Genomic DNA, 22,181 nt, shown 5'->3' with positions numbered 1-22,181 from the left:
TGCACTGGGGACCACGGTTTCTAGGGCCCTACTCACCAAAACAGCAAGCTTCAGAGGCTCACAGAGTGAGATGAGGTCCCAGGCCCAGGCAGAGACCTCAGGGAGGAGGCAGTGGCATGGCTGTCCCCACCACCGCCCCACCAAGAGGGCCTACGTGGTGCACTCACCTGCTTTCCGGAGCACCCCTGTGGTGACTGCCGTGCCCAACGCATTGCTCACACTGCAAGTGTACACGCCCAGGTCCTCGGCAGTCACCACCAGGATGGTCAAAAACTGGAAGTTCTTGAGAGTGGAGGAGATGAGAAGTCGGCTGCTGCCCTCCAGAAGCACGCCATCTGCCAAAGGACAAATCATGGCTTGCACATGGATGGCTACTCCCCAGCACAGTATCCAGGCACATGGCTGTTCAGGAGCTGGGCTGGGCACTGGGTGTGAGGAAAGCCTAGCCAGCCACTTGCTGTGCTGGTGGGGCCATGTTCATGCTCAGCCTGTGACTTGCTCCACTCTGAGCCATTGCCCTCAGGAGGTCTGTTACCTTTACTCCAGGTCGCCTGTGCAACAGGCTGGGCTGACACCTGGCAGGCAAGCGTCACGGACTGACCCAGGATCACTGTCTCATCTGACAGCTCCTTTAGGAATGATGGGGCTGAAAAGGGAGAATGAGAAAAGCAGTTCAGGAGTTGCCATCCCAAGGAGAAGTGTCCTCAAATACCAGGCCAGAGTGTGACTAGACCCTCAGTGGGAAGGAGACATTAGAGCACTGGACCTGTGAGGACCCTGCTCCCTTCTATCCTATCCTCCACCACTCTGGTCCACGATTCATTTCTTAGCACCTCCATCTTCTCCAGGGCACCCTTGCTGACTGCTCCAGCCCTCTAAGTTGTGGCTATTGAAGCCCTCATTTGGGGTCTAGTCCAAGGTTGTTAGCTTATCCAACTGATGTGGGTGTCATGGAGGTTGGAGGCCACTGCTTTTGCCCCCACCCCACACAATCAGGTCCTCTTGAAACTGTGGGAAGATTGAGGCCCTGAGCCAGGGCACTCACCTTGGTCCTTGCTCTTCAGCCGGAAAGAAGCCAGGCCCGACTTCTTCCTGGAAAGGCCCTCCTTCTCTGGATCTGCAGGGGGAAAGAGGGGGCCCATTGAGGTCACAGCCCATGAGGCCATGGCATCTCTGGGCAGCTGCCTCACACTGCACTACCAAGGGCTGTGGGGACAGGCGAACCCTGCCCACCTCTTGGCCCTGTCTTCCATGCCTCAGGCTTCCTCTATACAACAACCAAAAGTCCAAGAACCCAGGGGTGTGTTGAAACTAGAGCTAAGTGTGTTGCTACCCCACCTCTCTTCCTTCCTGCCTGGCAAGGATCATCTGTGGGAATGAATAAAGGTATGCACCTTGGGACCATGGGGACATGGGTAGTCAGGGCTGCAAGAAAACCCCACTGGAGGACTCTGGCTACAGGGCACCAGTGTCAGTTCTTAATTTTCCTCTCCAGTAGTGTAATCCCTACTTTGGTCTCTAGGCCTCCTGCAGTTAAATCCCAGTGCTTGGTCTCAGAAGCACAGGGGAGAAGGCTTCTGAGGCTGGGGGGTATCCCCAGACACCTGGAGAAGTGCACCCAAAGGGGCTTCCTAATGGTACTGGGTGGGATCCTGAGCTATTGTCACAAGGGTAAGAGGTAAAGGCAACTCTTAGATGTGCAGAACTGGGGACATTTGGACATGCTCAAAAAAGTTGTGGGGAGTCACCTTCTACCCTGCCAGTCAGGATCCGGGAGATGTGGGCCACTGAGGCTTTCACCCTCTTGCGTAGGCTGAGCTCCATGGGCTCCTCCAGTGGCAGGCACCCCCCAGAGAGCTGGAAGAGGCCTCGTGAGGAGGGTGATGCCTTCCGTTTCCGGCTCAGGGCGGCCTCCCCTAGCAGGGCCTCCATGTCCTCTGGCTCCTCCTCGGTGATCTGTAGGCCAACTTGAGGGCGGGGAGCCAAGCTGGCAGTGGGGCCCAGCTCGCTCATCCAGGGCCATGCTGCCTCTGGGAGCTCAGCCAGCCCCTCATGGGCCTCTACTGGAGTGGAGGGTGGCTCCTTCTCCACAGGTGGCTTGGGGACCTTCCTGAAGATCATGAACTCAAATGGGAGGTACTTGATGTCATATAGGTCAGAGAGATTGAGGTAAGCTGGCTCCACCTCAGAGATGTCCAAGGACAGAGTGTCAGCTGCCTCTGCATCGCCTGAGAGGTCCTTGATCTGTACCAGGGAGACCTGAGAGCCCTGGCCGAAGTCTTCCCATGAGGTAAACTCTAGAGAGCTCCTGTGGGAAGGCCAGGTCCCCTCAGGCACAGGGGCTGTACTAGCCTGGGGCAGTGGGCTCTCAACTACCACTTCTTCCTGCTCCTCTGAGGACTGAGACTGGGCCCAGGCCATCCTGGCCCACAGGGGGCCCTGCCCCAGCATGCCTCCTGCATCTCCACCAAAGGCAAAAGTTCCATAGCCTGCCACTCCTGCATAGCCTCCACGGTACCCCAGGGAGAACTTTCGAGTAGTTGCCTGCTCCTGAGGCCGATGCTGAGCAGTCTCCTGGGACAAGTCCTCTGCATCTAAGGAGGCTGCAGGCTCTGTGTCCACTGGGGAGGGTGTCACAGCCTCCTGGGGGGACAGGTCCTCCTGTAAAGCCTGCCCTATAGAAAAAGGGGGGCTGGGCTCTGGCTTCTCCTTAGAGCCTGAAAAGGGGCTTGCTTGGGCTGGGGAAGGGAAGACCTGGGGCTTTCCTGAGAGGAAGGGGCTTCCAGATACCAGTAAGCCCTGTGCATGAGATCCTGGAGGGCAGGAGCCTGTAAGTTGTGGTGCAGCAGCCACAGGGGGTCCACAACCCTCCTGGAGGGCAGAACCCCAGTCAAGGTGAAAAGAAGGGATGGCCTGCTTCTGAAAGCTGTCCTGGGAGATGCTTGGACCTGTGTCACCATCCATGGATGGAAGTGGTTTTGATCCATGCAGAGACCCCTCTTCAGAACCTGAGGCCATGCCTGGTGCTGCCTGGGCAGGGGGTGTGGCATCCTGGGCCAGTGGTGTGGGCTCCCTGAACAAAGAAGGGCTTGGCCCTGGCACAGAGCTGTCCTCTGAGACTGCCCCAAGTCCCCAAGATGCTGGGTGGGCACACTGCCCCTCAGAACAGGCCTCAGGTGACTTCTCTGGCTCCTCAGGGAAGGGGCTGGTGGTACGGGGCCGGTCCTGGTCCAGGGAGTGGCTGCGGCCAGGGGCCATACGGGCCATAGAGCCAGGCAGCCTCAGGGCTGTCTCAAAAGAGGGTGCTTTGGTCAAAAGGGCAGCCTGCTCCTCCCTGGCAGCTTCCTCTTCTAGTGCACGGTGCTCCAGCAAGGGCTCACGCAGGCCAGGCAGCGCCCTTGCAATGTAGCCGCCCTTCAGCAGGTGCCGCCGGGCCCTTGCTAGGTGCTTCCTGCTGCCCAGGGCTGAGGGCGGGCACACACGCTCGGAGCCTTCCCCCGCCTGCTGGTAGAACAGGCTTCGGATGACGCTGTGGCGAGGCACAGAGCCTGGGCCAGCCATTGGCACTGCACCTTGGGCCCCGGCGGCCACTTCTTGGCCCTCTGGGGACACAGGTGACACTGTAGGAGCAGAGGGGGCTGCGGGGGCCACACAGACCTCAGCTTCCTCAGGCAGGCTGGCTGAAGGCCGCAGGAAGCCCCTGGGGTGCAGGAGTGGGGAGTGGGTCACTGGGGAGGGTGGCAGAGACTTGGCCCGGGCATATGGGGCAATCTCGTTGTCTGAAGAAGAGCTGCTGGAAGAGCCACTGGCATCTCGGAGCAGGTGCCTGGAGACTCCAAGGGATGGGCTGTCGGGAGGGCCCTGGAGTAGCTCGGGGATGGAACGCATCACCAGGATGGACTTGTAGCACATTAGGGAACGCTGAGGAGCAGCAGAAGGGATGTCAGTGTTCAAGGCTCCACTTGGGCCAGGGGCAGAGTGGGGAATGCCAGGCACCCTTCCCATGCCCCTCCTGTCCTTTCCACCTGGCCTCTGTTTTTCTGCCCCTCTGTGGCTGTGATGTGTGCACGTGCCACCCACCACCATCCTTCCTCCTCCCTGAGTGCTCTGGGCCTGTCCTATGCCCTGTGCTGCAAGACCTGGAGGAAAGATACCCAGCTACATGCTCTAGTCCCAGCACTTGGCATATATCCCCAGCTCAGCAGCCTGGAAGCAGCCTCAAGGGATCTTGCTGGACCACAGGTAGCCTTGAGTCTGGCTCTCCCCTAGTAGCCTCACAGCACCTTAAAGCCCCTCCTCAGCATGGCAGCAGGCACTACCCACCTGCCAGCGGCTCCGAGCCAGTAGAAACTTGAGCTGCTTGGTGTTGATGAAGTGGGCTTCTTCTGCAGGCAAGGACTTCTATAGGCAAGGAAGGGAAGGGCTGGTATCTAGAGGGACCTGGTACCTAGCTGTGGGCACTGAGCCCAAAAACCCTGGTCAGGGCCCCTCCAGGGATGGAAGACCAGCTGGGGCAGGGCGGCTGATCAAACCAAGCCCTAGCCTTAGAGTCACATATAGGTGGATAGGGTTAGTCAGAGGCCAGCTGTTAGGCAGTTCCATGCCCCTTCCCTGACTAGGGCTTCCAAAATAGTCCCAAAGGAGGATCCATGGAGAACCTTGAGCCTGCCTCCCTGATCCAGTCATGCTGGGTGTGGGGTGTGTGGGGGCACTAAAGCCCTCTGCCCCAGTCTGAATGTCCCAGCAGCTCCTACACCAATCTGGTGGAGGTAAGTCCTCTGGGCACCAGTCAAAATTCTGTGGCTAATGTACCCCAGGCAGGGCCTCAGCCTCTCATGATCTGTTTCCTTCTTTGAACAATGAAGGGCTGAGCAAGCCTGTCTGCCAGGCCTGGCAAGCTCAGTCTACTCACCTGGAACCAAGGGTGGGCGAGGCACTGGGAAGCACTGGGCCGGGCCCTAGGGTGAGAGACAGGCATGGGGGTCAGACCAGGGTGGGGTCAGCTGGTCTCAGGGTAGGACCAAGCAGGATGCCCGGGCAGTGGGAGGACAGGACACTTACTGTGGAGCCCTCTGCAGGGTGGCTTTGATAAAGTCCTTGGCATCCTCACTGAGGTGGGCAGCCACAGGGCTGCTCCATGACACCCGTCCCTCCTGAACATTCAGCAGAGTCGCACGGTCACTCTCACCCGCAAATGGTGATGAACAGGTCAGGCTAAAAGGCAGAGAGGGGTTCTGTCCCTCACACATGATCTGGATTCCTGGGTCCATGGGGGAAAGATCGCTTGGCCAGTGAGTGCTGAGTCTCTCAGGCAGAGTTGTTGGAGGCCAGGGGCCTCAACTCTGACTGGGGAGGAGCTCTTAGCATTACTCTCATCCAACCCCCAAGAATGCCAGCAAGTGTCTCGCATTTGCCCAGAGAGGTTCAGATTCAGCTTAAAAGAAGGATCAAGGCTTAGCCTGGGGTGAGGATTAGGGCTCACTGGGGGGTGAAGATGAGGATCAGGACTCAGCCTGCAGTGGAGATCCAGACCTCAGTCTATACTAGCAGAGGGGCTCAGGGCAGCAGTAACTGTTATGAGTGACTTCTGGACAAGTCACCCTAGAACCCCTTTGGGAAAGCACATCATGGTTTTCTGCCCTGTGACCTGGCAGAGCTGCTTCTGATGACAGGGTACTGTGAGAAAATTTCAGCAGGAACTTCTTATCAGGGTTGGTATGACTGTCTGTTCCCAAGATAGCAGCCAGCTCAAGGTCTCAGGGTCTCTAATTTGGGAAGCTAGATTGCATGGGCAAGGCTCCAGTGGGCCTGGTAGGGACAGGTCTGGGTTCAGCTTTTGGGATGACACCAAGGATGCTTACCTGAGGTAGGAGATGACTCCCATGGCCCTGTGTGAAAGAAAACCACAAAATGAGTCACCCAGGCCTGGCCTGCAAACAACAGGGGCTGAGGTAGTGTGCAGGAAGAGTGGGAGCCGTGGGTGGGTTCAGAAAGGAGAATTTAGGTGTTCCAGCTCTGGCACAGAAGAGTGGGGTGAGGATGATGATGATGGGAGCTTTGGATCCTCAGGGATGGAAAGCTTATCCAGCCTGGGCCCTACTCACCAGATATCAGAACCCTCGCTCACAGGAGTCTGCTCAATGACCTCGGGTGGCACAAACTCTGGGGAGCCGTACTTGCTGTACTGTGGCTCTGATGGGGTGACTTTTTGAGCAAAGCCAAAGTCGCAGATTTTGATGTCCTCTCGAGCAGGGTGTACCATCAGGATGTTGGCAGGCTGTCAGTAGAGTTGGGGGAGTAAGTAGGGGGCCAGGCCAGCAAGAGGGCACTTGAGGCCTGAGAAGCCTTTACCCAGTGACTGCGAGGCCTGTGGGGATGGCAGGAGCCCAGGGGCTGGTTTTATACAGTTTGGGGAGAGCTTCTCTTGGTCAGAGCCACACTCAACCTGCAGGGCTGGGAAAAGGCAGTGACCTCCCACCCCCAGAGGTTAGCAAGCTTGTCAGGGAGACTGGAAGGGGCACCTAAGACTTGTCAGGGACCAAGCACCTTTATGTCCAGGTGGAGGATGCCACTGGCGTGCAGGTACTGCAGCCCCTCCACCAGCTGCTGGATGTAGATCTTCACCTGTGGGGAAGCATCGTGCTCAGGTGAGAGCTGGTCTCAGCCTCCCGTCCTCCCACTTCACTTCCAGCACTTCTCTCTGTGGCTTCTCCAACATTAAACAGCCCCCTCACTTCTCCCCTCCAGACCTCAAAGCCTAGGACAAGTCCCATAGGTGTGATGCCACCATAGATTTTGTGTGCTCAGGCTCAAGTGGGGCCCAAGTGCAACTTGGGTCCTGGGACATGGGGAGGGTTTGCATGTGCTCTCAGGATAAGAACAGCCTGAGCAAAGTCAGGGTCATAGGAAGGTAAAAAGCCTGGCTCAGATGTGGTCTAGAAGCGGGAAGAGGTGCAGCCTGGGAGTAGGAAAGTTTTGACAGCCTGGCTGAGGAACTGCAACAGCCCTTCAGGCCCTGGGGAGCAACAGAATGCCTTTGAGTTGGGGAATGCTTTGCCTCAGGTGTGGACTGGGGGCCACAGGTCTAAGGCTGAGGTAGTGTTATGTTTGTAGTGACAGGTGATCAGAGCAAGTGGGAGGGTCACCTCAGCTTCTGTCACCACACTCTTCTTGAAAAGGCGATCCAGCAGCTCTTCTGATGAACACCTGAGCCCCAGTCAAGGAGAGTTTTGGGCCCAGAGCCTGCCCCTAGACACCAGATTCCCAGCAAGGCAACAGGACCACAAGTAGGCTTATCTTGTGGTACAGACTGCAGACCTCATGGTCTGAGGGGGTCAGCAGGGGCTTTGCTGGGGAGGATAGAGCTCAGGGAACAAGGAGAGTAGGAAGAACTCCACAGGACCCCAGAGAGCAGCTAGCCTTAAGGGAAGGGCTACAGGCCAAGCTGGGGACTAGGACTACTTAGGGACACTAAGGAAGTGGAACCCAGCTCGGTACCACCTCTTGGGTAGAGGATGCTCTGTGAAGGACCAGGTAGGGGCTGGCAGCTGACAGGCTGGTGAGCTCACATGATGCTCAGAGAACTTCAGACAGAGCCTTAGCAATGTTGGCACTGCTGTGGTTGTATGTGGATGGGGCCCAACCCAGGGTGGTGGGTTAAGGATGAGAGTGTATGTACCCTTCCTTGAACCTGGATAAGAAATATGGAGGAAGTTAGGCACAAAGCACAAGCTGTCAGGCCCTATGAGTCTGACAGTGTCCACTCCTAACTCTAGAACCCAAGCCCTTGGAGTAGGAATGTCTTGTAGGAAGTACTAGAGAGGCAACACAGAGAGGGAGACAGGTCTGGCTAGCCCAGCCTGCTAGCTGTCCTCACCAAGACAGGGACTGAAGTCATCTTGGACCCTCCTGACCAGCCTAGCTACCAGCTGAACACCAATAAGTAGCCCCAGTGGACTCCATGTGGAGGAGAAAAACCACCCTGTAGAGCCCCACCCAAGTTGTGGCCCACAGACTCATGAGGTCTAAGGTTGGGGGGTGATGGGGGTAGGATTCAGGGACAACGGGCTTCCTGCTGCACACCCAGGCTGGAACCAGAGAGGCCAGAAGCACACATAACTCCTGCAGAACAGTGGCTGAACCTCATTTAACCTTGTGGCACCCTGCCTGTGCTGACATGTGCCTTCCCCACCCTCCAGGGCTCAAGGGCAGGATACAGCTCCATGACAAGGATCAAGGTCTTCCGGGTCTCAAACTGGTCCAGCAGCTTGGTGATGAGTGGGTGGTTCAACATGGCAAGAAGGTCCCGCTCCCGGTATGCCAGAGCCCGCGTCTTACTTCGCAGGGGGATGAACTTGGCAGCGCAACTCATCTTGTTCCCCTTGTGCTGCACTCTCTTCACAAAGCCAAAAACGCCCCTAAGCAGAGGGAGCTCAAGGTGGATGCCTGTGTTGGCGCTCAGCCCAACCCTCCTCCCACCGCAGGGCATGGCCATACCTGCCTATCTCCTCATGGACCTCATAGAAAGAGTGCAGTTTCCTCCGGCCACTTTGCCTCTCTGATTCTGGCTCACTTTCTCCTACAGACAAGGCAAGGGGATTGTCTGTGCGGGCAGACATGAAGGCCTGGTCTCTGCCTCCCAACTCTGCGGAATTGTCGGGCTGGTCCTACTCACCCTCACATGCATACCCTTCCCAGACAGTATACATGGTGGGGTTGGTCTGACTCACCACCAAGAACCAGCAGCTCTGCCTTGCACAGCACCTCGCCACTGGCATTGCGAGCCAGACAGGTGTAGATGCCAGCATCGTGCTGGGCCACATCCCGCAGCACCAGAGAATATGTGGTCCCATCTTGCTGCTGGCTAAGCCGGGCACTGTCCTCCAGCAGGGTGTTGTCCTGGAGGCTCAGGAGTCAGGGTGGCCAGCAGCCCACCCCAGGGACCCTGAGCCCCGGCCCCCACTCTCACCCTTCCTCACTCAAGTAGAGCTCCCAATGCTTGCTGCATGGCATTGAGAGTTCCTCTACTGTCTGATGCAGAGAGAGCCCAGAGAGAGAAATGCTGGATGAAGGGTTGAGAGACCACCCCCAGAACCCAGGAATCCCTTCCCTACCTTGTACCAGGTCACTGTGGGCTGGGGGGTGCCTTCAATTATGGCCTGAAACTGAGCCATGCCACCTCTTGGTGCCTGCACGTCCTCAATGGTGACCTGCATGGATGGAGGCCCTGGACCGGGAGGAAGCCTGTGAGTCCAGGGCTCTAGGATCCCAACACAGCCCACCCAGTGTGTGGACTCACTGAGCACCTACTGTGTGCTGTAATTACCATGTCAGGTGTCCTAGTGCCCGCAGGGGTCAGTTCAGCCCTGAGATACACCCTACTCAACAGAGGCCCATTTACTTCCCAAGTGCAGAATTACCTCTTTCTGACTCTGCTGAGACCTCTGACAATCAGAAAGTCCTTCCTTCCATCTAACCACTGACTCTCTCCTGCTTTGGTGTAAACTAGTCCAAGATCAGGAGACTAGTGAGGTCAATGTACACAGGATATGCTAACTTTGGGCTGTCAGGAAAATGGCCCCATTGACAGTCAAGTTGTTTGTAGCCTCCTGGTCACAGCAGAAGGCTCTGGCTACCCAGTGATGGGCCAGGTACAGAGGGCCCCCACAAACCCCAGTCTACAATGGGGAAGCCCCACGCTGGGAAACACTGGAAGGTTGTTCAGCCCCTCCGTGCAAAGATCCCATAGCATGGGCTCAAGCATAGATGCCACCCCACTGGGCCCATCCCCCATACTTGTGACACCAGTGTCGCTGGCCTGGTACACATAGGTCCTGTGGGTGGTCTCCATGAACACGTGGCTGTGGGCGTCCCAGAGTGGCTCTGCTGCCCCTGCCCCAGGCCAGGCCACACCTTCTATCCTGTGGTCACAAGGGTAGTGTCTGTGAGCCCTCTGCCCACCCTGGTGAGGAGTGGGCTCTCCAAGCAGCCCACTCACCCAAGAGGGCAGCCTCTCCTCCCTGCCCTGCCTTCAGGCTCAGAGTGGGGGCCAGCAAGCAGCATGCTGTATACCCCTCAGGCCCAGGGCCCTGTAGGTAGGGTGGGTGGGTCTGCCTTTCCCATAGCATGTCCCTTTAGAGACAGGAGGCCACACTATTTGCTACCCACCATGTGACCCATCCACACAGTAAGGGTAGTTACCTAATGGGGATAGTCCGTTCCTGGGCCTCAGCACCTGCTGCCATCTCCTTTTCCAGGCCTACACCAGGGAGGGGCTGTGCCACTGTCTGGGGCTCACTGTGCACCTTGGCTGGTGGGAACAAGGCACCAAGTGAGGCACAACCTTAGTGGGACTGGAAGGTATGGGCCAGAGAGGGTGGGCACGTACCACCTCAGGCTAGGGTAGAGGTAGGGACAGAGGCACATGGCATGCTCCAGGGGCACCAGGTTCTAGGGCAAGGATGAGGAGGGTCCCTGACTTAGCCTGGGGCCAAACCCTGATGTCCCTGCTACAGGCCCCAACTGCTCAAGAACAGGCCTATAGCAGCCCCTACCCTCCAAACATACAGTGACTGTGTGTGTTCCCTCAGCCCTCTGCCGCAGGAGGGTGGGCTGCCAAGACCCAGGCCACACAGATGAGGTGCTACTGTGTTCAGCACCAAGAGCTCCTAGGTCTTTGATGAATGAATAAATAAGTGACTTGCATAGGACAAGGCTGGGTGTCTACCACAGATACTCAGAGCCCGCAGCTCAGGGTACCTGCCAAGGAGCCTCACCTGGCTTCTGCTAGCTGGGCCTGCTCTGCTTTCAGGACCAGGCAGGCCACCCACCCTGCACCCTGGCACACACAGCTCAAGAAAGAGGTGCATCACAGAAGCATGCAACAGGCTGCACAAACGAGGACAGAGCTGATCACAAGCCTATCGAATAGGGTAGGCCCAGAGGTATTGGAGCTGGTGGGAAACCCTCGCAGGGCTTGAGTGTGGATGTGAAGTAATGCTGAGGTGGGAAAGGACAGGGGACCTCTTAGGTTGTAGGGGGAACCCACAGGGGGTACAGCATCAATTGAGGCTGGTAACAGCAACCTTAAGCTACCAGAACAGTCTGAACAACATGTAGTCTCTGCCATGTCTGTGCTGCAGTGTCCCCAGACCTTGAGCAAGGCTAGGGTCATGGAGTGGGGCAGCTAAGCCTACGTGCATCAGTGAAGGCGAGAGAAGACCTCCATCCAAAATCCCAAAAGCCCCACTGTGAAGGGAGGGGATGGAGGTGAGGTGCCAGGGATGGTGCCTGTGCATACAGTTCTGTCTCCTGACCACCCTTGCCCAAGATGTCTGCTCCTCCCACAACCTGCTGCCTCTGACACACACCTGCGTTAGTACATGTGGTAGTCACAAACAAGAAAACTAAAAGGAAGCTGAAGTCTTGCCTAAGACAGCCCCTCTCTTTGGTCAGGCTCTGTGTTGGGCCCATCCCACCAAAACGAGTGCTGTGATAGACATGTCTTGCAAGGGGAAGCCTGCAGAACTGGGCCTGAGGCAGGCAGTCTGTAAACAGGTGGGCCAGGGAGCTGCGATGTGGTTGCCCTGTCTATCCCACTACAACACTGCTAGGGGACATCCCTGGCCCTAGGCCCTGGAGGACTGAGGAGGCAGCATGGAGCATAGAGGTCCAGCTTGGGCTCAGGACAGATGAGCTTAGAAGTCATGGGGGAAGCCCTTCTGTCCTTTGGGGAGGAGACATCACACCCTTGAGGTCTGACCCAGTCTCAGCACCCGACCTGCCCTCAGCCCAACCCTCCTCCCACTGCAGGGCATGGCCATACCTGCCTATCTCCTCATGGAGATAGTTTCTCAGACAAAGTGGGACTCCCTGTAGGGACCTCACCAAAAAGGCAATGTGGCCTCATAGAGTGTGAGCACAGGTTGCATTTGGGGATGCTTTAAGGGAGTTACCAGATATAGAGGAAGAGGCAGACAGCTCTGTTAGGGTGTTAGCATTTAGGAAAAGATGACAGAGGCTGAGTAAGTAGAAGGGCAAGGACTAGACAGAACATGTAAGGGACAACATCCAGAGGTGGGAAACAGACTGACAGACAGACAGACAGGGAGGGAGTGGGGAATGGAGGAGGGGAGAGGAGGAGATAGAAGGGATCTGAAGGTCAGGGCTGGGCCTGATTCTGACCAATACTCTGGCCTTACAACAGCCCCAGGCAGCTCTGGTATCACCTAGTCCTGATGCTGACCACCAGGTGGGGCTGCTCTGACTCTCATAATCCCCACAGCTCCTACCTGGAAGCAAGGTTGTCACCTGGCTCCAATCCCACCATCAGGCAGAGGGGTCTCTAGCAGGGCTCTTTACATTTGGGGCCTCAGTTTCCTTATATGCACCATTGTCAGCTTGGGAAAAATTTCCTAAAATGCTCCATAACAGGAGAGCCCCCATATGCAAAGGGTTGTCTGAGACCCTTAGAGCCAGGAGACAGTGGGGAAACATAGCATAATCCCTAGCTGAGTAGTCTGCCCACCCCTCTCCTTACATACTCACTAAGGTTCCTCTGACCATGGGAGGATCTGGCTCCCTGGGACAGATGTTCCAGATGGAAGAACCTCAAAAATATACCCTGATGCCTCGTTTTACAGAAGAGGAAACTAAGACCAAGCAAGGGGTGGGCTGCCCAGAGCCCTTAGCGCCTGGTGCTGCTAGGATTCCATATTGGGAATCCTGAGGGTTGTGTACTTCATGCCCATAGGATGGCCCCTATGGTGAGTGTGCCATGTCAGCGGCAGCACAGAGGAGGCAGCAGGGACCGGGAAGCAGGATGCAGGCAGAGCAGGGCCTCACCAGATGCATCCATGGCTCCTGAGCCTGGGGGTGAGAGGCTGGCCTTCTGTAGTGTGGGCTCCCCCTTAGGTGTGGGGCCTGTGAGCAGGGGGCTGCCAGGACCATGGCCCCCTGCAGAGGAGCCTGGTGCCTCAGGGACTCCTAGTTTCCGCAGGGCCAACTGGATCTCCTGGTCAGCTCGCTCCAGGGATGCTCGGACAGAGTCCTCCAGGCCAGCTGGGGTTGGGCCAGCAGCATCTGCAGAAGAGGCCTGGTTAGCACGGAGGAAGTGAGTGGTGGGACAGACTAACCCAGAGACCCATCCGGGTGTGTTCACAGTCCTTGAGACTGCCTGGGTCCTGCCCATCCACTCCTCAAGTCCCACTTACTCTTTTATGGCCTCAGGGGGACTGCCTGGAACAGAGGTCTTTGAGAGAGAAAGAAGGGCCTGGGAGATAAGTCCTAGGGATAGATGCCACTCTGGGCAGCTGTCTTCTCTGACTGACAGCCTGGGCAGAGGTGACTGCCACACTGTGTGCCCAGCTGCAACCTCAGTCCCCTGTAAGTGTAGCACATGGCATCCCTTAAGACATCATGGTCCAAGATGGTGCCCAGGTTCCAGGGGGAGACATCTGCTCCTCCAGTGAGCAGCCAGGCTTTGGACAACAGTCCACCCCTCATTCTGCGCCACCACAAGTAACTCCAGAGACTGACTCCAGATCCAGGTGCTGAGCTGCACAGCCCAGGGGGACACAGTGGGACCCAATTCCATGATGCAGAATTAAGGGCCAGGGGCTATGGGGTGGCATAGTGGCTGCTATGGCCTTTCCTGAGACATAACGCCATGTCCTTCTCACAGGGGCAGCCCTTGCCCTGCCCCGACACCCATTTTCTTCTCTATATACAATCTTCCCGCCACCTGCATCCTTCACTCAACCTCCTAGCCTCACATACTGCTCCTGGCGTATGAGTGGAGTCTACTTCTTCCCCTCACTGGCCAGGGCCTGCCTCCAGCCATATCCTGCCTCACACTATACACCCAGTTCCAAGCAGGATCTGGGCTCTTTCAGATCTGCCTGTAGCCCTCTCCCACCCACAATGCTCCACCCTTCATTCTCATGTGTCTTTCATCTGGGAGGTGGCCCTGTGGAGCACTTGACCCCTGGGTGCCTTCCATGTTACACTAATCCTTTATTCTGGGAAGGGCCTCAGTTGTCTCCTCACCAACTCACTGATTTGGGCTCTGGGGGGTTTCCATGTCTGGTGATGATAGGGCAAGAAGTAATGAGAGAGGGTCTCGCTTCACAGACAACCCTGTCTTGAAAGTGGCCTGCTGTGCAGAATGGTTGAAAACGTCTGGTGGCAGTCTGTGAATGACCATTATGAGGACTGAGCTGTGGTAGTTACCCCATGTGGCCCTGTGATAAGTCATGGTCAGTGAGCTACAGTGTACAAGTTGGACTAGAATCTTAATGCACTCCTGGGCACAAGCCAGGATGTCTGCCTCTTTCCCAGTGTGTGACCTGACCTTTTAGAGCCTTGAGGATCACAATGGGACAAGGGAAGAACTGCCAGGTGTAAGGTGAGGCTGAGAGTCTCATCAGCCTGACAGGTGCTGACAAAGGGCAGGTGAGATACCTGAGGCAAGCCCTCTAGTCCCACAGCCAGTGCTACTGGGACCCAGCCCCATGATGCAGAAACAGGGGCCAGAAGTCCCCCACCTGCTCAAGTCACTGGAACAGCTGGGACAGGGACAGCTGGGCTGAGAAGTTAGAAGGAACAGAGCAAAGGAAGTAGAAGTAACCAGTTTATTCAAAGTCAATAGGCAGCTGCTTCTTACCCAGTCCTCTCCCGCTACACAGACCCACATGCCCACCCCTGCAGAGAGAGTGCCACTCAGGCCCTGGAGGCTGAGAAAAATATTCATCCATAAGACTTGGCTCCTGGAGGAAGACTAAGCCCTCCAGTCTGGCTTATGGGGCTCCTTACAGACTAGGGGAGGGGTAGGACCCTCCAGAGCAAGGCCCCAGGAGAGCAAGTCATGTGGGCCCAGCCTTCTCCTGCTGGCTTGTAGGCCTCTCAAGGGGCTACTCTCCTGCACATTCAGAGTTTGCAGACCCTTGCACATCAGTTCAGGTGAAAGTCAAGGCCTGTGAGGTAGAAAGGGCCAGGGTAGCTCAAGTCTCATCGTCATTGTTGAAGAGAAGAGGAGGGTCCTGGTTTCCTAGCCTCTCCTGAGTCCAGCATCTAAGGTGAGTCTGGGAGCTCTCAGGGCCTGGTGCTGGTGCAGGGCAGGGTCTGAGGATGCCAGGCCAACCCCTCTCCCTGTTGTCCTGCGGAATGATGCAGCAAGGGGATGGGAACGTGCACTGTGGCTGCCTGTGAGGATGAGGCTGGCTCAGACAGCAGATCCTGGATGTCCAGTTCTTCGATTCCTACAGAGCCGCATCCCTTGTTCCAAACCCCAGCTGCCAGAGCCCCCGATGTCCATAACTTCAGCTCTGGGAGGGAGTAGAGGCCTCACCTCCCTCTGGGCAGATGTGCAGGGTGACTGTCTCACCCACTGTCCCAAAGCTGACTCTCTGGGTAGAAACTTCTGTTTTGAAGCTGCTCTGGCCACTGTCTACAGTGTGCTGGACCTGGGTGCAGAAGGATGTGTTCCCTGGCCAGGCCTCCTGCATGGAGAAGGAGACTCCAGCCAGGTCCTGGGCCTGGGCCTCCAACAGAGGCAGCTCACAGGCACGAGGTTGAGGGGCATGGCTGAAGAAGCTAGGTGGGCCACGGGAACCAGGTGGATGGCCCACAGGCAGCAGAATGGGCTGTCCCACAGTGGGCTCGCTGATCTCAGTCTGGAGCACAGAAACCTCACAGGGTGGGCTGTCGCTAGAGGTGGTGGGTACAGAGCCACCACAGCCAAATGTCTCCCCTTCATGGGGCACATAGTCTTCAAGGTCAGCCAAGGTCAGTGGGTGACCACGGTGTGTGAGAATCTTGGGATCCCGTCCCCAGAAGCCTGAAGTGTCCTGGGGCTCCTCAACCACACAAATGTCTCCTGCTTCTCCCTCCTCCCCTGCGCTCTCACCCTCGAGTGGGACCTCTGGCCTCTCTTCAGCAGTCCAAGGAGGGGGTAGCTCATAGGGGGCTTCAGTCTCCAGCTTGGGGCTGCCTGTGCCAGGAACAGTCCAGTTCACATTACCTCCAGTGTCCACACAGAAAACAAAGGGCTCACCTACACAGACCACAGGTGGGGACTCTGGCCTTGGCCACAGCCCCCCAGCTGTGCCCTGAGCCTGCGACTCCTGGGCCAGCAGCTTGTTGTTGGAGTTGTTGGTGTTGGGGTCCCCTCCGGATGCCAGGGTGGGCAGTGTGAAGACCAGCCCTGCCGAGCTGGCTGCTGTCTCTCTGGCTGGAGATGTGCCCCTGGTGCCTGTCTTCTTCACACGAACCTCTATGGTCTCCTCGACCTCCACCCACTTGGGCTGGGGCTCAGGACCCCCAGACGGGGCTGGAGAGGGGGCCTCAACCTCTGTCACATACAGTGTTGGGACAGTATGCTTCCGACCTGCTTCCACCTCAGGTCTGGGGGGCTGGCCAGCCCCTGGTGGGTACCGCAGCTCAGGGGTCAACATGACCAGCCTTGGTGGGCTGGCAGAGCGGCGGGAAGGTGATCGAGAAGGAGACTTGCTGGGGGACCGTCGCCGGCCACGGGGGCTCTTCACCACGGTGGTGATGGTCTCCTCTCTGGGGGGAGAGGGTCCGAGAGGCATTGGCACAGAGACATGGCAGCCTTACCCAATCCCTGAGCCATCAACACATGCAGGGCTGGCATGGCAGGCTAGGTTAGTACATGACTATATCAATGAGAGGTAAGATTACACAAATAAACTCCTACACATGCACTTGGGCCCAACCTGCAGAACTCTAGCCAAAGAGCTAAAGAAGCAAAGCAAAAAGTCTTGTTGGGTCAACCTCAGGCTCTGGTGTGCAAGTCTCATGAGCCCTGGTGAAGCCCATGCTCTATACACAGGTGTCTCCAAACTCCAGACCCAACCAGTTTCCCCCATATGTTCTCAGCTGTCACCTTTTGCAGAGCTGGTGGAGAGTGGCCGAGGCCAGGCTAGAGACTGAAGGGGGGAGAAACTAAAGAAAGAGCCTGGGAGTACACAAACACAACCACGGGACCCTCCTCATCCTGTCCCACTCAGTGGGCATTGTGCTCACAGAGGGCAGTACCTGTGCACCCCAGCAATCCTTGATCACAAAGGAGGCTGGATAGCTAGTGACCAGGGAGCATAATGAGGGCTAAGTTAGGCCTGAAGGACCTGTGGCCCATGCTCCATGTCTCTGAGTCTAGGGTGTCAGGGATAGAGAGGACCCAGAAGACCTGGAAGACCTCAAGGGGAGCCCTGAGCTGGACACCTACTCTGCATATGGTTCAGCTACCATGGGCTATGTAACCTCAAACTAGCCCCTTCTCTTCCTGGCCCTGTTTCTTATACAGTGGGAGAGGCAGAGGGAGATGGAAAGGAAACCAATACATGCCGGATGCTTGTCAGGGGCTTTACAAGCTCTCTTGTCTGACCTCACAGCAGCCCTGGGAGGAAGGTTTGGCTCCCTTGTACCAATGTGGACCAGGAGGCTGAAGGTTCAGGAACTTGCCTGGGGACACAGAGTCAGACACCTGACAGAACTATCCCAGGCCTTCCTTTGCTGCTTAGTGCCCAGTCATCACTGTTGAGCACCATAGGGTCCCTACTCTCCCGGGCCCTGGGCCCTGCACTTCCCCTTGGGCTCAGGCAGAGGAGTCTGGCATGCATGTAGTGACTGAAGCATTGGCTCTCTCTTTCTTCTTCTGTTTTGCTTTTGTCTAATTTAGGGGTATAGCCATGAGTAATTACTCCCAAGACTGGGCGCAGAGTCATATGGCCACCTTCGGGTACACGACAATTATAGATCCTGCCTCTTTCAGCCCTCACTAGTAAGGTGAAATGTTATATCCCCTTAACTGATGGGGAAGCTGAGGCTCAGAGACATGGACCATCAGAGCCTTGGGCCTGCCTTCCTGCCTCACACCACAGCACCCAGGGCACTGGCACAGCATGGGGAGTGGTTATGTGGGAGAGGTCTCTCTGCAAGTTCTCTTCCCTTCTGGTACCTCTTGGTTTCCCAGTACCCTTCCCTGTGTGGTCCACCCTTGGGGAAGGCTGTGCATGAGCCATCACCCTTGTTCATTCCTCAGGCTGAGGGGGGATCCATTCTTTTTTGTAGATGAGGGATGTCCCCTCCCTAAAGCAAGAGAAGACTGCATTCAGGGTGCCTCATGAGTTGCCTCATCCAGCTCCCCACTGAGCACAAGTCTCCCCTGAAGTCTACCTGATGGGCCTGCCTAGCCTCATCTCCGATCCTCTATTTCACATCCCTAAAATAATAATAATGCCTTTCTCATAGGTTAAATCTGGCACAGGTACATATTTTCAGGGATGGGTGCTCACTACCACCCCAGGTAGCACTATCTTTTGCATTGTGACATCATAAGATTGACCTACTTTGAGAGGAAAAGGGGAGAAGTCCAAAGAAGGCTTAACCTAGGATCTTCTCAAATTGGCTGAAGACAGGATTCTCCAGCAACATGGCAAACTTCAGGCCCCTTTGGGGGGTTATAGGCCTGAGAGAATCTAAGAGGCTCCCTATCCTGGAATGGCCTAGTCATGTGGCCTTGGAAACCATAGCCTTTCCTGCTTCCTCACTTTACAAGTTCTTTCAAACACCTCCACCTGCATATACCTCTTAGAGGTCCTACCACAGTTCCCAGGTAAAAACTCATCCTACCTCTTGTGGGTTCACCTAGATCCTCTTGGGTTATTTCATTAACACCATGTGTGACTTTCTCTTGAAGTCACTGAAGGACAGTGGGTGGCACTGGGGAAATGGGTTCTTCACTGCCCTCCAATCCTCAATCACCCTGAGAAAGTTTCCTCTCCTCTTTGAACCTCATATTACATTTAAAAAGAAAAAAAAAAACAAAAACAACCTCACTGCCATCAAGTTGAATCTGACTCATAGAGACCCCTCTATGAGACCCCTCCTTGGGTTTTTCCCAGGCAGTACTACTATGGAAGTAGATTGACCAATTTTCCTTCTGAGGAGTGGCTGGTGGATTTGAACCACTAGCCTTCTGGTTAGCAGTCAAGTGTCTTAGGCACTATGCCACCAGAGCTCCTTATATTACCTCATATTTCCCCATATTACCAATGTAAGAATTGGGCTTGGAGACTTCTAAGAGCCCTAGAGCTACTCTATCCACTCCAGTAGCAAAATTAAATTCAAATTAATAAATTTTAAATAAAATTTAAAATTCACTTCTTCAGTCACACCAAGCACATTTCAAATGTTCAATAGCCAAATTTGGCTGAACAGTGTATATATATAGAAAATCTCCATCATCACAAAGTTCTGTTGGGCAACACTTCCCTACATCCTAGAGAAGAATTTTGCTCTAGCCCATAGACAGTAGCATCTTCCCGTCCCAGTTAACTGTGTGACTCTGGGTAAAAGCCATGGTTGAGCCACTGAGATCTTTAAAGAGAAGGCTGTGAAGTGTAAAGGTAGCCAAGGTCCCAGAGGAAGGGAGATCCACTGGGAAGATGTGCAAGGTGCCGGCAGTCTGCATGGTGGGTAAAGGCCATGTGGGCAGGCAGGCAGGCAAGCAAGTAGCCGGGCCACACAGACAAGGTCCAGGTGAGTTAGCGGGCATGCAAGGGGCACTGCAGTCAGAAGGAAGGTTAGCAACACGCCTGCACTTACATGATGACGGTTTTCTTGGGGACTTTAGTCTCCTGCTCAGTGACTACAAAGAAAACAGTCGGAACAGCGAGGGTTACAGATCAGCCAGCATTCGGGGTCTGAACTATGTGAGTGTCACGGCAGTGTAGTGGTTGAGAGCCTGCCCAACTTAGGAGCACTGGATCCAGAGTCTAGAGTTCTGGCTCCAAGTACTGCCTGCCCAGATGCCCCTGGGAAGACTATCTCAGCGTGGAACCCCAGCTTCCTCATCTTTGAAATGAGGGTGATTATGCCTAACCTGAGTGGTTGGGGAACGAGGAGATATGACAAAAACATGTCCCACGTGAGGGTGGGACCAACTGTTCCTGAAGATCTTGAAGTGGATGAGGTGAGAGTGAGGGCTCTGTCTTGGTTGCCCACACAGGAATCCCAGCTTTTCCTTTGGCTTATGTGCCCAGGGAATCCTGTGAATTTGTGAGGCTCACGGCCCCACTTCTCAGACATAGAAACTGAGGTTCAGAGAGGAGAAGGAATGGCTGTGACTGCACGGTGAGCCAGTGGCCACACTGGGGCTAGGATGGCTGATTTGTGTTACAAAACATCCTAAAGGCAAAAAGGTGTCTCTCCAAGGGAGGGGGAGTCTGGGGTCCAGGAAGTGGTACATCTGAACTCTGTGGCATGAGGCTTCAGAAGTCCTGCTGGGAGCAGCCCTAGAGGTTCTGAGTTCTGATCAAGCAGGACAACCTAGGCCTTCCCACAGGAGCACCTTTACCCCCACAAACTCAAGTGTCTTATTATTTTCCCAGCTCCCAGACACAGTGACAGTGAGCTAGGGATGGCCATTCCTATTTGACAGATGTTGTTGTTTTTATGTGCTCTTGAGTCAGACCCGACTCATAGCGATCCTTCCTTGGGTTTCCAAGGCGGTACCACTATGGAAGTAGATTGTCATTCCGAGGAGTGACTGGTGGGTTTGAACCTCCAGCCTTCTGGTTAGCAGTCAAGTGCCTTAGGCACTATGCTACCAGAGCCAGAGGTGGCGTGTGACTCATCTGGAACCACGCAGTACCTACTCCTTGCCACCGCAAGGCCTCTTCCTCTGTGGCTTCCAGGCAGGGTCAAGCTTGGGCACAGAGATGCCCCAACTCAGCCTTGCCCAGCTGGACAGTGAGCAGAACACAGGCTGCTAAAACTCACATCTCAGCAGTCCCTCTCACCACCTTGAGGGGGAAACTGAAAGGAAGGCTCACAAGTCAAGTGGTACGGCCTGAGGCACACAGCCTCTTGGCTTCTGGTCTGGGAGGTATTCTGACTTGCTATACTGCCACATAGTGAAAGGCTTTCCTTTAGACAAGAAAGTATATTTTAAACTTGTCTCCAGTGAAGGTCACAGAAATGAAATACATTAGCTGTTTGTCTGCATGTGAACTTGGGAGTTCCATTTACAATTTGTGTATATGCATGTATGTGTATGTACATGTGTGTGTAGGGGTACATGGGTATATGTCTAGGTAAGTGTGTGCATGTATGCATTTGCATGCACATGTGTATATGTGCATGTAGGGATGCATGTATGTGCATGCATGTATGTAGATGTGTATGCAGGAATGTACATGTATATGTATGTACATGTGCAGACATGTGCATATGTGTGGGCATGGGTGCACATGTATACATGTAAATATGTGTAGGATATGTGCACATATGTGAGCATGGGTGTGCATGTACACATGTAGATGTGCATAGCTGTGTGTGTACATGTATGCATATGTGTGTGCATGTGTATGCATATACATGTGTGTGTAGGAGTGTGTAGATGTGTGTAAGCCTCCTCCTGGAGGAGGGAGATAAGATGAAGGGAAGAAAAAACAGGATCCAGACAAAATGCTCTATATATTTAGACTAGAGAGAGCCAGCCTGTTCACCACCTTCAGATCCTCTGGCGTGGATTCTTGGGTAAACCCAGGGCTTCCTCCATGAAAAAAAGGTGGCCAGGGAGTCCTTGAGGGCTGCTCAGGAGAGTGAGGCTGCTATACTTCTGGGCACCCTTGTCCATGTACCTAAGCTGCCACCTGACCGGCTATCAACCCCAAGTGAGTATTTACAACCACAGGCGGGGTGCAGCCGTGCAAAGCAGGGCTCCCGCGAGTGCAGGTCACAAGCAAGGGGAAGCTTCCCCAAAGGGCTAGCCAGGGCCTGCTCTGGCTGCTCAACCGGCAGGTTAAAGATTAAGCGGCAGCATAGGAGTTAGGAAGCAGGAGCTCTGACTTCAGGGCCTTCTGGCCATGCTGAGGCTCCAGTATCAGGTCCAGCCAGGTAGGCCCCAAGGCCTGCTCCTCAGTGGCCAGGCAGCCCAGTGCCACCATGCTGGCCAACTCTCCAACTCTGAGGCCTCTCCCTGTCCCACATCCATGGAATATTTACAGGAAAAAAAAATTACAGTAACAAGGCAAATGACTTCGTGGTAGACGCACTTATGGTCGCAGGTGAGAGGGGCCACCAGGTGTCCCAGCTGAACACCGCCCCGAATGGTGAGAGAGATGAGAGACGCACTGGGGGCAGAAATGCCAGTGGCA

The 22,181-nt window shown here is 55.4% G+C and overlaps 1 protein-coding gene across 1 annotated transcript in view; it reads right to left on the bottom strand.

The window, feature by feature from the left end:
* OBSCN (obscurin, cytoskeletal calmodulin and titin-interacting RhoGEF) overlaps positions 1–22,181 on the bottom strand; it is a 312,151-nt gene that overhangs the window by 4,323 nt on the left and 285,647 nt on the right. The window contains 21 exon segments of the mRNA XM_042782023.1: positions 168–335; positions 536–646; positions 1,046–1,117; positions 1,749–2,999; positions 3,108–3,921; positions 4,324–4,401; positions 4,913–4,958; positions 5,062–5,214; positions 5,862–5,888; positions 6,105–6,277; positions 6,547–6,624; positions 7,146–7,206; positions 8,217–8,417; positions 8,497–8,578; positions 8,730–8,898; positions 9,114–9,226; positions 9,796–9,920; positions 10,201–10,282; positions 12,245–12,259; positions 12,844–13,035; positions 13,312–13,317. Of these exon segments, the coding sequence (XP_042637957.1) occupies positions 168–335; positions 536–646; positions 1,046–1,117; positions 1,749–2,999; positions 3,108–3,921; positions 4,324–4,401; positions 4,913–4,958; positions 5,062–5,214; positions 5,862–5,888; positions 6,105–6,277; positions 6,547–6,624; positions 7,146–7,206; positions 8,217–8,417; positions 8,497–8,578; positions 8,730–8,898; positions 9,114–9,226; positions 9,796–9,920; positions 10,201–10,282; positions 12,245–12,259; positions 12,844–13,035; positions 13,312–13,317 (4,017 nt within the window).

The sequence above is a fragment of the Orycteropus afer genome, unplaced genomic scaffold (assembly GCF_000298275.1).
Source record: "Orycteropus afer afer isolate SDZICR_OR568_19922 unplaced genomic scaffold, OryAfe1.0 scaffold00219, whole genome shotgun sequence".
NCBI lineage: Eukaryota > Metazoa > Chordata > Mammalia > Tubulidentata > Orycteropodidae > Orycteropus > Orycteropus afer.
The sequence above is the reverse complement of the archived record's forward strand: the minus strand, read 5'-3'. Positions and strand labels throughout refer to the sequence as shown.